At 42.0% G+C, this 15,419-nt stretch overlaps 2 protein-coding genes across 3 annotated transcripts in view; one reads left to right on the top strand and one right to left on the bottom strand.

Moving 5' to 3' along the window:
- The window catches only part of IQGAP2 (IQ motif containing GTPase activating protein 2), a 264,000-nt gene that overhangs the window by 184,100 nt on the left and 64,481 nt on the right, over positions 1-15,419 (top strand). The gene's annotated exons all lie outside the window — the stretch shown is intronic.
- Positions 8,102-11,992, bottom strand: F2RL2 (coagulation factor II thrombin receptor like 2). Its single transcript, XM_075270721.1, has 2 exons — positions 11,853-11,992; positions 8,102-10,185 (listed from the first exon to the last, which is right to left on the bottom strand). Exons 1-2 carry the CDS (start codon positions 11,911-11,913, stop codon positions 8,816-8,818), a joined length of 1,431 nt encoding a protein of 476 aa, XP_075126822.1. The 5' UTR covers positions 11,914-11,992; the 3' UTR covers positions 8,102-8,815.

Below are 15,419 nucleotides of genomic sequence, written 5' to 3'. Positions count from 1 at the left end.
TATGGGTACAGGGGGCAGTGCAAAGATGTTAGAAGGTGGACGGGGGGGGGGGGGAGGGGGATTGTTGGGGCATCGGGTGTGCGGCACTGCGGAGAGGGAACTGGGGCCTGATTAAGCCTTGTAAAGCTGCTAAATAAAGGTAAATGTAATACAGAATTGGTATGTCGCAAAATAAAGTAGTTTTAAAATGGCGGGGGGGGGGGCAGACACTTAGGCTGTATGGGGCCCCAAAATTCCTGATGGCGGCCCTGATAATAGTTAACGTGTTTACCAAGGCACCTAACCACACGGTGAATTATTCAAGGTCTGATATTCACAGATTTAATAGAAAAAGACCAAGGACGGCTTTGTGCTTTCCTAGAAATGAACAGAACAGCAGCCTATATATATATATCTATATCTATCTATTAGCACAATGAATATTGTTCTCTACTCCTTTTTTTCTTACCGGAAGCTAAATTCAGAGTCTGTCTCCATAATATGCGTCTTCTATCGAGCTCCATGGAAACAAGGACCTATTATTGGCTCAGTAGATGTGTTTTCTTGCTGTAATAATGAAGACAAGCGTTGAAGACCCCATGTACACGATCAGTGCATTAAGATACTTGTTATGATGGATCTTGTGGGAGCTGCATTGTGTAATATTTCACGTCTGTTGTGTTCACACTTGCAGATGTTCTTTCCTTCTTCGGAAGATGGTGTTTTTCTTACTTATTATGGCCACTTAACCTCTTATTTTGTCTTCTACTGCCATCTGCTGTTTACTTAACACTATGAGATTGAACACTCACATCTTATAGATATTGTACTATAGTCATGGGCATTATTGGCAAAGCTACTAGATTTTTCTTTATTAGTAGCCTTGTTACCCTTCCATCTAGAATTTCCCACATTATGACTGGAAGTAATGGTTGATAACCCTGGCAGTGTATGGGATCAAGTGAATTCTTCTGAAGCCATAAAGTGGTTGTCCCATTATTATCACTGGGTTCGTCTACAGGAGAGGATAAGAGGTCACCATTGGGGACCCCACTGATCCCAAGAACTGGGGTCCTGTGCGGGGCTGTGGAAGTTTGTAGTTGGGACCAGTTTTAGGTGATCTGTCCATGATTTCAAAATGGTTAATTACTATGAATTATATTATATGATCATTGATATTGTATAATTAATTAGATACATATTTACTGTTATACACAATATTTGGCTTTTTCATTAATTAACGTTACTGCATCTGTCTGAACATGGCTGAGGGGACTCAGTTTGCCTTATGGTTATAGTGGCCCTCGATGTGTGGGAAAAAGTAACCCAAAGTAATGGCCAATGCCACTAGAGCCCTCATGACCTGGAAGCATAAATGCATTTCCAAAGGGGTGAAGTAAAAAGGAACTCAGCAGGGAGGTTGTTCCAGACATCTTGGAGAACTAAGCACAGATCTTCTTTGGATGTAGGCTTGCTTCTGTCTCTTCATGTAATCCCAGACAGACTGGGATAACCATAATGATGAGATCAGCTCTGTATTGGTGATATCATCACTTCTAGGACTCTTCCTCCAAAGGGTGGTCACTCCAAATATTGCTGACTGCTGTGTGAATGTAGCCCTGCTTTGGAGCATTTGTGCAGTATTATAAATCTGTAGCTTTAGGCCAAAGATTACATTTTTCTATTTTAGAGAATACCGGTAGTTGTATTCCCAATGAGATAACAGGGTAAAAAATATGCAAATCTATTCTCCAGGATGTAATTAGGAGAACAGTGCCTCTGTATGCTGTCCTCTAGGGGCAGCCCCCTTAACATCATGCATGACTCAATTAATAAGCCTACTGACATGATGCGGGGTTTATTGCCAAACTAGTATTTCTATTCCAAAAGGAACAGATTCCCAGCTGTGGACAGCGCTGTTTCGGTCTTTTGGACCTCGTCAGCATAGCGCAGGGATACTAGTTTGGCGAGTGAGAGACTATGGACCAGGGTCAGGGAATAACAGCTGATGCCTAGCTCCATAGGAATGAATGGGAGTGGTCAGCGCCGGCTGCCGTCATTAAACCCCTTGCAGTTCACCTGCTCCCATTCATTCCTATGGGAGCGAGGTATTCGAAACTAGGTTTCGAATACTATTCGAATCAACTCTAGCGTCTAACATTTAGCCTTTACCCTACCCTGAGATAAGAGCTGGTGGATTGCAAAGTTTGTTAACAGCAAAACATTTCAGGGGCGTAGTGGGACAAACCGTAAACTATCTGGGATGGCGGGGCAACAGTGAAAAACCGGGACTGTCCTGTCAGGTCCAGGACTGTTGGGAGCTATGCTTTAAAGCATCTATATTAGTTATTTAGCCATTTCTCTTATATAGCGCCAACATATTCCGCATTGTGAGTCTCTGTCCCATATCGGGTTTACAATCTGAATCTCCCATCATTATGTCTTTGGAGTGTAGAAGGAAACCAGAGTACCTGGAGGAAGCACTGAAAAGCAGCAGTTCTAACCACTGAACCACCTGTTTCACTTTTCTTCTTTGATCACAAATTTTTCTATGATCACCTGTTTGGAGACGTGACAGTAGTTTCACTCCAAATATATATTTTGGAAGCTTGTACTCCATGTTTAACCATGAGTGTGCAGATAATAGAAACTATTACATTATCACAGTTCTTCCATGCACAGATAGCATCCATAATATATGAAAAAAAACAAAAAAATGATGGAAAAAGTATCAATTGCTATAAATATTTATTAAAATATAAAATCTATACAACAGATAATTACTGTAATTACAGTCCCATAATGATAAATGGCTCAGGGTGATATGACATCTACAGATACATAAAATACAGATAAAGAGGATTACAAACCTTTGGATAAGGAGAACACTAACCCATTTGATATCAGGTTGGAGTAGACATTGCCATTTGCCTGAAATTTTCCCCTTGTTTTATAGTACATGACACTATGATGCAGAGCCAGAGCTGATAACTTGTACTTGTCGGCTCTTGTCACCTTAGGCCTCTGAACATGGCTAACAGATTGTTACGGTGCAAACAGATGTAGTTGTTAACCTTTACATCTGCTCACTCATTGTGTATCTAAACTCGTTTTCTGGGCACGAATAAATGGCTTTATAGCTAAGTCCCTACATGGTGAGCCGCAGCCAAACCGAGCCACGGCGGAAACGCATTGTAGTATTTCCCGCAGCGCTTTTCACAGAAAGTCTGCAGAGTTTTCCTCTGTGGACTTTGTCATTCAATTATACCTATACGGAAAACGCCAGCGTTTCCGTAAGTATAGTTGACATGCTGCGATTTAAAAAAACGCAATGGTTTTTTAAATCAAGGCATCTCAATGGTGGATATTTTTGTGCAATGTGTGGATGGGATTAGTTGGAGTCCCATCCATTTTGCAGGTACTGTAGGTTTACGGCACATGAGCCCCAGCCTAAAGGGGTTAATTTAGCAGTTTAAAATTGAAGTCCTGTCTATAGGTGGGACAACCTGCAGTATTCATTATGGCTGCTATTAAAGTACAGCAAGTGAGGGCCACAGCTTGCACTGGCATGGTGGAAACAGCTGATCTATGGGGACTGCTGCAATTTTAAGATTATCCTTTGCTATTTATTAAAAAAAAAAAAAAAAAAACTACTGTAAGGGTGCGTTCACACAATGTAACGTTGAGCATGATCTGGCAAGTCTACGCGTGTCAGCAGTTTGCGCGCTCAAAAAGATCCAATTAATTTCAATGGGAGTTACCAGCATATACGCCACGTAATTTTGCGGGTACAAAATAATGCAGCGTATACGCTCGTAACTCCCATTGAATTCAATTGGATCTTTTTGAGCATGCAAACTCTGACACGCCGTATACGTGCCAGATCACGCTCAACGTTACATCGTGTGAACGCACCCTAAGACTTAAGTTCAGATCGCATTTTATGTGAAGATTTCAAGGATATCCTAAAAATAGACGAAAATACCTTGTCCCCCCCCTTTTTTTTTTTTTTTTTTTTCTATTGGCTGTATCTCTGGTTGTATACCATATAGTTGGAAATTAGAGATGAGCGAACACTAAAATGTTCGAGGTTCGAAATTCGATTCGAACAGCCGCTCACTGTTCGAGTGTTCGAATGGGTTTCGAACCCCATTATAGTCTATGGGGAACATAAACTCGTTAAGGGGGAAACCCAAATTCGTGTCTGGAGTCTCCAAGTCCACTATGACACCCCAGGAAATGATACCAACACCCTGGAATGACACTGGGACAGCAGGGGAAGCATGTCTGGGGGCATAAAAGTCACTTTATTTCATGGAAATCCCTGTCAGTTTGCGATTTTCGCAAGCTAACTTTTCCCCATAGAAATGCATTGGCCAGCGCTGATTGGCCAGAGTACGGAACTCGACCAATCAGCGCTGGCTCTGCTGGAGGAGGCGGAGTCTAAGATCGCTCCACACCAGTCTCCATTCAGGTCCGACCTTAGACTCCGCCTCCTCCGGCAGAGCCAGCGCTGATTGGCCGAAGGCTGGCCAATGCATTCCTATACGAATGCAGAGACTTAGCAGTGCTGAGTCAGTTTTGCTCAACTACACATCTGATGCACACTCGGCACTGCTACATCAGATGTAGCAATCTGATGTAGCAGAGCCGAGGGTGCACTAGAACCCCTGTGCAAACTCAGTTCACGCTAATAGAATGCATTGGCCAGCGCTGATTGGCCAATGCATTCTATTAGCCCGATGAAGTAGAGCTGAATGTGTGTGCTAAGCACACACATTCAGCACTGCTTCATCACGACAATACAATGCATTAGCCAGTGCTGATTGGCCAGAGTACGGAATTCGGCCAATCAGCGCTGGCTCTGCTGGAGGAGGCGGAGTCTAAGATCGCTCCACACCAGTCTCCATTCAGGTCCGACCTTAGACTCCGCCTCTTCCAGCAGAGCCAGCGCTGATTGGCCGAATTCCGTACTCTGGCCAATCAGCACTGGCTAATGCATTGTATTGTCGTGATGAAGCAGTGCTGAATGTGTGTGCTTAGCACACACATTCAGCTCTACTTCATCGGGCTAATAGAATGCATTGGCCAATCAGCGCTGGCCAATGCATTCTATTAGCGTGAACTGAGTTTGCACAGGGGTTCTAGTGCACCCTCGGCTCTGCTACATCAGATTGCTACATCTGATGTAGCAGTGCCGAGTGTGCATCAGATGTGTAGTTGAGCAAAACTGACTCAGCACTGCTAAGTCTCTGCATTCGTATAGGAATGCATTGGCCAGCCTTCGGCCAATCAGCGCTGGCTCTGCTGGAGGAGGCGGAGTCTAAGGTCGGACCTGAATGGAGACTGGTGTGGAGCGATCTTAGACTCCGCCTCCTCCAGCAGAGCCAGCGCTGATTGGTCGAGTTCCGTACTCTGGCCAATCAGCGCTGGCCAATGCATTCTATTAGCCCGATGAAGTAGAGCTGAATGTGTGTGCTTAGCACACACATTCAGCTCTACTTCATCGGGCTAATAGAATGCATTGGCCAATCAGCGCTGGCCAATGCATTCTATTAGCTTGATGAAGCAGAGTGTGCACAAGGGTTCAAGCGCACCCTCGGCTCTGATGTAGCAGAGCCGAGGCTGCACAAGGGTTCAAGCGCACCCTCGGCTCTGCTACATCAGAGCCGAGGGTGCGCTTGAACCCTTGTGCACACTCTGCTTCATCAAGCTAATAGAATGCATTGGCCAGCGCTGATTGGCCAATGCATTCTATTAGCCCGATGAAGTAGAGCTGAATGTGTGTGCTAAGCACACACATTCAGCACTGCTTCATCACGCCAATACAATGCATTAGCCAGTGCTGATTGGCCAGAGTACGGAATTCGGCCAATCAGCGCTGGCTCTGATGGAGGAGGCGGAGTCTAAGGTCGGACCTGAATGGAGACTGGTGTGGAGCGCTCTTAGACTCCGCCTCCTCCAGCAGAGCCAGCGCTGATTGGTCGAGTTCCGTACTCTGGCCAATCAGCGCTGGCCAATGCATCCCTATGGGAAAAAGTTTATCTCACAAAAATCACAATTACACACACGATAGAGCCCCAAAAAGTTATTTTTAATAACATTCCCCCCTAAATAAAGGTTATCCCTAGCTATCCCTGCCTGTACAGCTATCCCTGTCTCATAGTCACAAAGTTCACATTCTCATATGACCCGGATTTGAAATCCACTATTCGTCTAAAATGGAGGTCACCTGATTTCGGCAGCCAATGACTTTTTCCAATTTTTTTCAATGCCCCCGGTGTCGTAGTTCCTGTCCCACCTCCCCTGCGCTGTTATTGGTGCAAAAAAGGCGCCAGGGAAGGTGGGAGGGGAATCGAATTTTGGCGCACTTTACCACGCGGTGTTCGATTCGAACATGGCGAACACCCTGATATCCGATCGAACATGTGTTCGATAGAACACTGTTCGCTCATCTCTATTGGAAATGGTTCTGATATTACAAGAAACCTGAGATTCTCGGCTTTCTTACTCTGCCAAGATTGAAGTACTAGCTGTGAAAGAACCTGAGAGAGAGCAATGGTTAAAAATACAGTCGGTGAAGTGATTTTATAAGCAGCATGAACTTCTTGATACCTCTGCCATAGTCTTGGACTATCTTGTCTAACTTTACCCTTCCTATTAGTTGGCTTAGTTTATGCCAAAAAATAAAAAATTGCTAAAATTTTGTTGCACACTACCTATATATTGTATAATATATTCATATAAAGTATATACACTGAATAAAATTATACCAAAGACAACACGAAAAGACAGAGTAAACAATGCCAGCAATTTCACCGCTGACCTGCTGTATTACAGTACAAGGCGTAATCTTCAGGGATGGCCACAGGATCTAGTGATTTAATATCTGTGAAGAAAATCTAACACATCTGCAGATTTCCTTCACTTCAGGTTTATGTTCAAAGCCTATAACCCTTCACCTCGCCAAACAAGTCTACTTCACCCCTCTCATCTCCTCTCTCCTCTAACCAATCCGATACCTTTCACTCCCTCTTTACACTGATGGTGCAGGCATTTGTCAAAGACCTCAGTACTCAAGACGTGGTCATGTATTTTGTTGACAAAATCAACAACCTCCATAAGGAAATAGCTCTGTGGCCAAGCAGTCTCCATTCCCTTCCCTCCTTTCTTCTCTCTGTACACAGCCCCTATTGGATAAACCATCAGCAGATTTGACTCTTAATACCATCTTTATGCTGATGACACTCAGCTATATACCCTATGCCGTGACATCACCCCTGCTCTACTACAGAACACCGGTGACGGTCTCTCTGCTGTCTCTAACATCATGTCTTCTCTTTATCTGAAATTGAATCTTTCAAAAACTGAACTTGTCCCTTCCAAAACGATTATTTTTATCTAATATATCTGAGGTTTGGAGCTTTCGCAATTCTCCCCTGAAGGCAGATGTTTTTTTTTTTTGTTTTTTTTTTTTGGGGGGGGGGGGGGTATTGGACGTTTGATTTTTATAGGGCTGATGTTCCCTGGGCCAATTTCCTTAATTATGATAATCACTATTTAACTGGCAGCCTAACATTCTAGTCTTCACTGACTGCAAGATTGCAATTTGCAACATCACAAACTCAAGTCCTGCAAGAAGCCTGGTTCTCCACTTAAGACAAATGCAGTAGAGGACAGAATATCAATGGTCAATTGGTTAAACCCTACAGCTGGAATTGCTGACAGTTCAGCACAGAGCAGGGTGATGATCTGTCTCATCATACAATGTATCGCCATTTAAGAGCATTTTGAGTGAAAGCCCACCAAGCAGTGACCAAACCTATAGCAGATAGAATTAAAAGGCTTGGCGAACCTTTGTGTTAGTCATGAAAGAAAGTTTAATTTATTTGGTTCGATGGGAAACATTTGTTTTGTTGTCAAACTGGGGAAAGACCAAACGCAAAGAGTTTAAAGAAGTCCATAAAAGATGGAGGAGGAAGTGTCATAGGTTAGGGTATGTTTTTAGCAGCAGTAGTTGGGTCTCTTAAACAGTTACATGGCAGGGTTAGTAGAACCTTTTTTGACAACCTATAGTTCCTTGCCTGCATTCATCATTCACTCAGTGACCAGCGATTCTCGTTCAGGACAATGCCCCCGTCACACAGCAATACGGGTGAAGCAGTTCTATGAAACTGAAAACATTGACATAAAGAACTGGCCAGCCATAAGTCCTGACCTAAACCCAATAGAAAACCTTTGGAAAATCCTTGGCGACAAAGCACATGTATACAGGGGAGTTGGGTGAAATAGCTGTTGGCTGAACAAGTCATCGACAGTCTGGTATCTCGTGTATGTCTGACTTCACACTTGTTCTGGAATAACCATTCCGGAAAGTGGGAAATCAATTCAACATATATCATCAACTTTAGAAACTCTGTATTATATATTCATGCAAAGTAAAATATTTAAGAAGTATAACATTTTGCCCATTACATTTAATATAAAACATTTAGTCCAAATTAGTCATTTTTTTAGCCATATAGATCAAAAAGGAAGCGCCATTGTGTCACATAACAGCATCTATAGATGGATATGTCATGCCTTGGCCTTTCAATCCCTTGATATCCAATGTCTGTAAAGTGCTATAAAGCCCTAGAGTACATCAGTGTATCATTGTCAATGGTGTTGGCTGTTGAAATCCTTATCACAAGATTGGAACAAATCCTATTCATGTGTTTCACATTTGATGGTTATTTTATATTGCAACGTTCCCTTCCTTTCATGAATCCCATTAGAGACCAGCAGATGGTGCCATAATAATGGATACGAGATACGGTCAGGGTGGCGGCTGCACTTAGGAGGCGAGCAACGTCATGTGTGTTTCAGGAGACAGTTTATTAATTTTGGCGTAGTTGTTGGAGGGTTTAGTCATTTCCGACATCAGAAAATAAAGAAAAGGATCTAGACAACTGTTCAGACTGCTAAAACTTAAAGCAATGAGATAATTCCCATACATGTCATCCATCTTGGTGTAATGGTATCTGACTTGGTGTATAATAAGAATGACGTTACTTGGAGTGAAGCATAGGGTGAATATAACCAGAACCAGCATGGTTATTTTTAGGTACAGATGCCATTTCTGGTTATGGGTTCCCAAGGTTCTAATGATTGAAAAATAGCAAAATGCGATGACCGAGAATGGAAGAAGGTATCCGAACACAGCCAGTGAGATGAAATAGAAGAACTGAAAGGCATCATCCGATATCTCATAGCTGTCGTTGCAGGTGACTATTGGTGGCTCCTGTAAGTTGTAGGTTTGCTTGTTTATAAAGAATGGTATCATGAACATGAGGACTGTGAGCCACACGAAGGCGCACAGAAGAATGGCGCAGGTCTGTTTGGGTAAACTCCTGTATATGAAAGGGTGGACTATCGCAACGTAACGGCTGATACTGATACACATGAGGAGGAGGATTGAGCAGTACATGTTTCCATAGAAGAAAAGTGCCGTAATGCGACACATCGCTTCTCCAAATATCCAACTGTTCCCATTCAGGTGATACGCAACCTTAAATGGTAGCATGAGGCAGAAAAGTAAGTCAGAGATGGCAAGGTTGGTGTAAAATATGGCAGTGCAGACAGTTCTGTCTTTGGAAAAGAGCATTTTAAGGATTATGGCATTGGAAGGTATCCCAATTAGAATGACTAGAATGTATATGGCTGGTATCAGCCGTGTGCTGATGGAGCTTGTGTAATACAACATGGCATCGTTTCCGACCGTATAGTTAAACGTGCTTATCTTGTAGGGAGAATCCGGTATAGGTTTTGAGATACTATGACTTGTAATAGTACTTGAGGAGGAGCTATGTGCTCTTGAAGATTTTGAAGCGATTTGTCCTGATGAAGGATCCGAGGCTCTACGTCCTGATGAAGGATCCGAGGCTCTACGTCCTGATGAAGGATCTGAGGATCTGTGTCCTGTTGAAGGATCAGAGACTCTATGTCCTGATGAAGGATACGAGGCTCTGTGTCCTGTTGAAGGTTTTGACTCTCTTCGTCCTGATGAAGGCTTTAAGAGTCTGGGATCTGAATTATTCTTGGAAGCTCCAGGAGTTGATGTATTATCTGTGTTTATAGGAAATTGTTCATAGTCTGATTTAATTTTTTGTGTTCGAAAGGTCCGTCCGATGTAAGATTCATTTTTCTCCAATGTGAAATTTTTACCTGAAAAATAAAACGTATATAGGTTTATTTTATTCTTTATCCCCTGCATGTGTGTATGGAAATCACAAATGTTCTGAAGATGTTTTGACCAGTCTGACCAGTGGTTCTCCTAAGCTAGGGCAAGGAATAGCGAAAAAGTTACTGACTCGGACTCCGGCTACAAAATAAAATGGTTAATTATTTTTAATTACAATTTTTAAATTATTAATAATGTGCTATTAGATGTATAGTTGCATATTTACTTTCATAGGAATTCAGTCACCAGACTGGCCATGGCTGTCGGCCATTTGTAAAGGAGTTGAAGTCAGAGCAATTTGAGCTGGGCACTGGAAAATTAGAGGAATGTGACTCTTAAGTCAGTAGTTTTGCCTACAGTCCTGCCAGAAGTAAAAATTAGCACTGGAGGACAAGAAAAGCTCAGATAATTGTGAACCATGTACCTACGTGACCATAACCTCTCCAGAAGCAAGCGAAGATTGCCCAACCATCCTCTGTGAAGTAAAGTTGTTATTATTACATAGGAGGTGGGATGGTCAGCAAGGAAAGGGCTTAAATTACAATTTATTACTAGAGCTAGCCTCCCCATTGTAAAGAACAACAGTATTGTGCCCCCCCCCCCCCATTGTGTCCACACCGTATCCCCTACATTATTACAAGTGACAGCAGAGTTTCTTCCCTTAATACCATTCGGGAGTTCCCTATTATTAGTGGTGTCAGTAGGACACCCTCATTATTTAAGTGTCTCCCATTAACCCCTAGGCATCATATATATATATCCACAGCCCCAAAACCCTACTCTTAAAGACCAGTGAAATAAATATTCAGCATAGTGTGCCCTTCCTGGGTGAATAGATAGATAACTGGCCTTCCAGGACCATAGATAAGATTAAAGATCACTCAGATCTCAGTAGTTTAATCCCTCCAAAGCCGCTGTGACCTCAGCACCTAAAGGGATCAAGATAATGGTCTTCTTTTTGCCCTCTGCCATAATTTTGGGTTGTTGGTTTTTTATTTGTTGGTTTTACATTATCCCCTTCCCATACCACATGATATAGATAGATAAGATAGATGTACCCCAAAATGGTACTGTCAAATATAACTCCTGCAAAAGCTACTTTGGAGAAGTCTGTGTTAATTGGAAAAAAACCCAAAACATTATATACAAGCTCAGAAATGGAGAACATGGAAACCAGTGGTCACACAGGCCCCAGCAGTACTAGCAAATAACTATAGGGTTCACTTGAACCCTTATTGTGCTTATCGGAAGGTGCCCCAAAAGTTGGACCGCCACCAGTCAGACCTTGATCTAAAGATGTGTAGGTCCTTTTATAGTGTATATGTAATATATTGTCAGATAATGGCATTGGTGGAGATCGTGAGCTGAGATCTCCAAACTTAATAAGTACGTTTCTTGAGATTGACTTTCAGATTTCTGAATCCTCAAGCTTAGCCTACAGCTCTCTATAGGAATGTGATGTATACGCTTCAATACGTTTTTATGTAACATACCTGAATATTCTCAGGAATAAAGTGTATCGTACTGTACTAAAGTAAAACCAGATTTTCTTGCTTTTGTGCTTTCACAACCTTACACCCCTATGCTTTCCTCTACTGGTCATACAATACCTGAGATCTCATGTGATATACATATATATGTATCTACTTACTGTTTGTGCTGTGGACTGTCGCAGACAGGAAGATCAGACTCAGCAAGACCTTCATGTCCATTTTCTGGGCTTTTTGATTCCTTTGTTTGTTACTCCATGGTCCTGGACGTCCTGTAGAGCAGGCGGTGTAGTCTCCTCAGTGGCTTCATGCCATATGGCTTTTGTCAAACATTGCAGGAGCTCAGAGGGCTGTGTAAGGTTTCCTCCTCCCTACACATAATGACGCATGCAAACATACATGACAGGACAAAGCTACAGGAAGAAAAAGTTTTCAGATTGACTTTTTAACTCTTACCTGTCTGGCCCCGTTCTCTTCAATGTTATGACTGCAATTTCCTTTTTTTTTCCCATGATCAAAGTAATAGAAAAAAGTGTGAGCCAGTCTGATGTGTCTAGGGTGAATGCCATAAAACGGTCTACCAGGAAACTGCAGAAATTCCTGGCGATTATTCCAGTTTATCACATTACTACTATTTTCTAAAACCTTTTTCATTCTGCCTTGTTATGTCTGTATGGATTGTACTATATTTATCTTGTGTCATTGGGAATATCCACGGCTTACAATATTATTATTATTATTATTATTATTTATTATATTATTACAGTATTATTTACTACTACTACTAATAATAATAATAATTAATTTATTAATAATATTGGTAGTAGTGAAAAGTTTACCTTGCCTTCCAAAAGATTTGCCATGGCATACTGTGTTAATAATAGATTGGTCCTACTAGGGCAAAAGCAATGGATAAAGGGCCAAAAGTAGATTTGAGTCCTGGAAATAGAGACCTTCCATTTATAAACTAAAACTATTCATATAGGCTGAATGTGCCGATTTGTCGGGATACCCTATCTCTCTCCAGATGACAAATGTTAGGAGAGGTAAGGATTGTGCTGTGCTGTTGGTTTTCAGCATGCCTGACCCTTTTTGTTCTTGGGGAGATATCAATACCACTGGTGATGGCTTTTCTCCCTTGTTATTCAGAACATATGTATGCAGAGATGAACAGAGAAAGCATGTTTATAAGATAAGATAATCCTTTAATAGTCCCTCCATGGGGAAATTCAGTGTGTTACAGCAGTGGGGATAATACAGTAATATATTACAAGAAAGAACCCATACAGGCTCATACTAGATAGAAAAGATAATAGGAGTCATAGCAACTAAGAAGAAAAGAAAGACTTCAGGATGATTTAGTTCTCTGTGTGGAGTGATCTTCACTTAGCCTGATGTAGATTATACAGCCTGACCGCAGTTGGGAGGAAGGACCTCCGATAGTTCCTTCTCACACTTGGGGTGAAGCAGTCAGTCACTGACAATACTGCCCAGTGCTATCACAGTCTCATACATGGGATGGGAGTTGTTCTCCAGCATGGAGCTCACCACAGACAGTATCCTTCTGTCACCCACCACCTGTACTGGGCCAGGACAGAGCTGGCTCTTCTAATCAGCCTGTCAAGTCTATTTCTGTCTATTATTGGGGAATTGGGGAGAGATATTGTCTGTTGAACAACAATTTTTCTGACCGTTACTTTGTTGAGGGCTTGACCTCCTTTTCCTATAACAATTATAAACTTGAAAGAAAAAAAAAGAAAAAACACAATCTGGTTGCAGCCAAACAGCCTAGACTTGGTGGTTTGGACCACGAGTGGTGATACTTTTTCCAGACAGATTCTAATTTTTGCTTAGGTTAGCTGATATACCAGCGGACATGGATGGGGCATTGCTACTATTTTCCTTGCATATCCTGTCATTCTATAGGCTGCAGTGGGGAGAAATTAAGACCTGCACATATAGCGCCACTCTTAGTGTTCAGAGTAATGGCAGCAGATGGACCACAATTAATAACTGCGGGAGGGTCTCGTACAACAGAAATAAATTCTACACCATTCAGAAACGGGCATAGACTTCAAATATAACTCCCACCAACTTACTTTATAAGACTGACTGAGGCGTCCATGGCTTTAGAACAGCATGGTGGTCTAAGTCCTTACTTTGATGTTTACAGACATGGCCATCACTGGTCTAGATCCCCCAGTTACCCAGTTTATAGCAACATTATTTTGGTGTGTACATATAATGTAAACTATAATCTAAAGAAGATGCTATAAATGAAAATACGGTTTACATCAGTAGGTTAAAAATTTAGAAAAATGTGTTTGTTTGTTTTTTGTTTTGTCTGGTGTTGGCTCCATTTAAATGCTGGAACACCAGACATGGCCATGGAGAAACATGTAGCTATCTCTAAAAAGAAAGCAAACCAGTCTCTTGTAATATTGAACAGTCCCTTTAATTTATTACTGGGATTGACCTAGTGATCCCTGTCCAATGAGTCAGTGTGTTGTTGTTTTTTTTTTACTTTTTTATCTCGGAATGTTTTTACAATTTAAAACTTAAACCGCCCTTAAGATTGGGAGCATAGGCATGTTTCTAATCTCGCAGGGTCGTGTGCTTATGATGGCTCCTTTATTTACATTATATAGCACATGGCCTATAGCTAATAGTTTGACATATTTTCCTTTTACTGCTGACGATGAGCAGGCCAACCCGCACTCATGGTGTAGTTTAAGCACCTCAGATTATCTGAAATTGTGGTTCGATAGGATGAAATCCGGCCATTGTTCAGCTTTCAGCCATGATAACACTTTCAGCTGTAAATATAAAGGTGTGGTCTGAATTGCGTGACTGCTGTGTGAGCTCACTGATCCCTACCGATAGTGAAGCTTGTATAGTTAGTAATTTCTTAACTAGCTGCTTGTAGTCTACGGAAAATGATATCTTGCATAAATCCACAAAGACTATGAAGTTCACTTATTTCCATAATCATTTCCATTTCTCAACATTGAAATGGCAACACCAAGAAGTCTTGGAATTCTGGAAATCCCTGAATCAATTGACTTGTTAATGATATGCAAATGATAAACATTAGTAAACTAAATGCTCAAAAATTCTTGATTTGCAAAGTATGAGCACCAGGTGAACAAATGCACTTACACGCCTTGGCATGTGCAGTGGTTAATGGTTGTCTAAGGCATGTTATACCGTGCTGAGTACACTTGGGCACACATATGCTCAAGATGGGCTGCTGCTGGAAGCTCCCTTGCCAATTGGCGACCCATGCTGTGCTCGATGGAAGACGAATCCAGAGATGCTACAGGCCATGGTAACACATGCTGCTTACATTAGCATGAGCAACATGTGGCCCGACTTTGACATATTAAAAAATGGAACCTGGGACAATTTGGAGAAATGGCCGGACGCTGGATCAACGACCAAATCAATGTAACACTGAGCTGAACGGAAATGAAGACTAGAGGAAATGTGGCTACCGTATATTCCACCATAATCCCGGGTGTAGGTGTTATCCACATTGTCTCCAGACCAATCTCCAGCATTTCTTGCTTCGAAGACAAAGACGGGACTTATTGCTGAAGAGGATAGATCTTCATTTCAGCCCCCTTGTAGCCCAGTGTCACGCAAATCCCTTCTGATGGTTTGTATCCGCACTGTTTGCTGCCCTAGGCTTCCACAGGGAATTTGTCATCTTTCCCCAGGAATTGTTC

Source organism: Leptodactylus fuscus, chromosome 1, assembly GCF_031893055.1.
Source record: "Leptodactylus fuscus isolate aLepFus1 chromosome 1, aLepFus1.hap2, whole genome shotgun sequence".
NCBI classification, from domain to species: domain Eukaryota; kingdom Metazoa; phylum Chordata; class Amphibia; order Anura; family Leptodactylidae; genus Leptodactylus; species Leptodactylus fuscus.
Note: the sequence above shows the minus strand (reverse complement) of the source record. Positions and strands in the feature narration are given on the sequence as shown.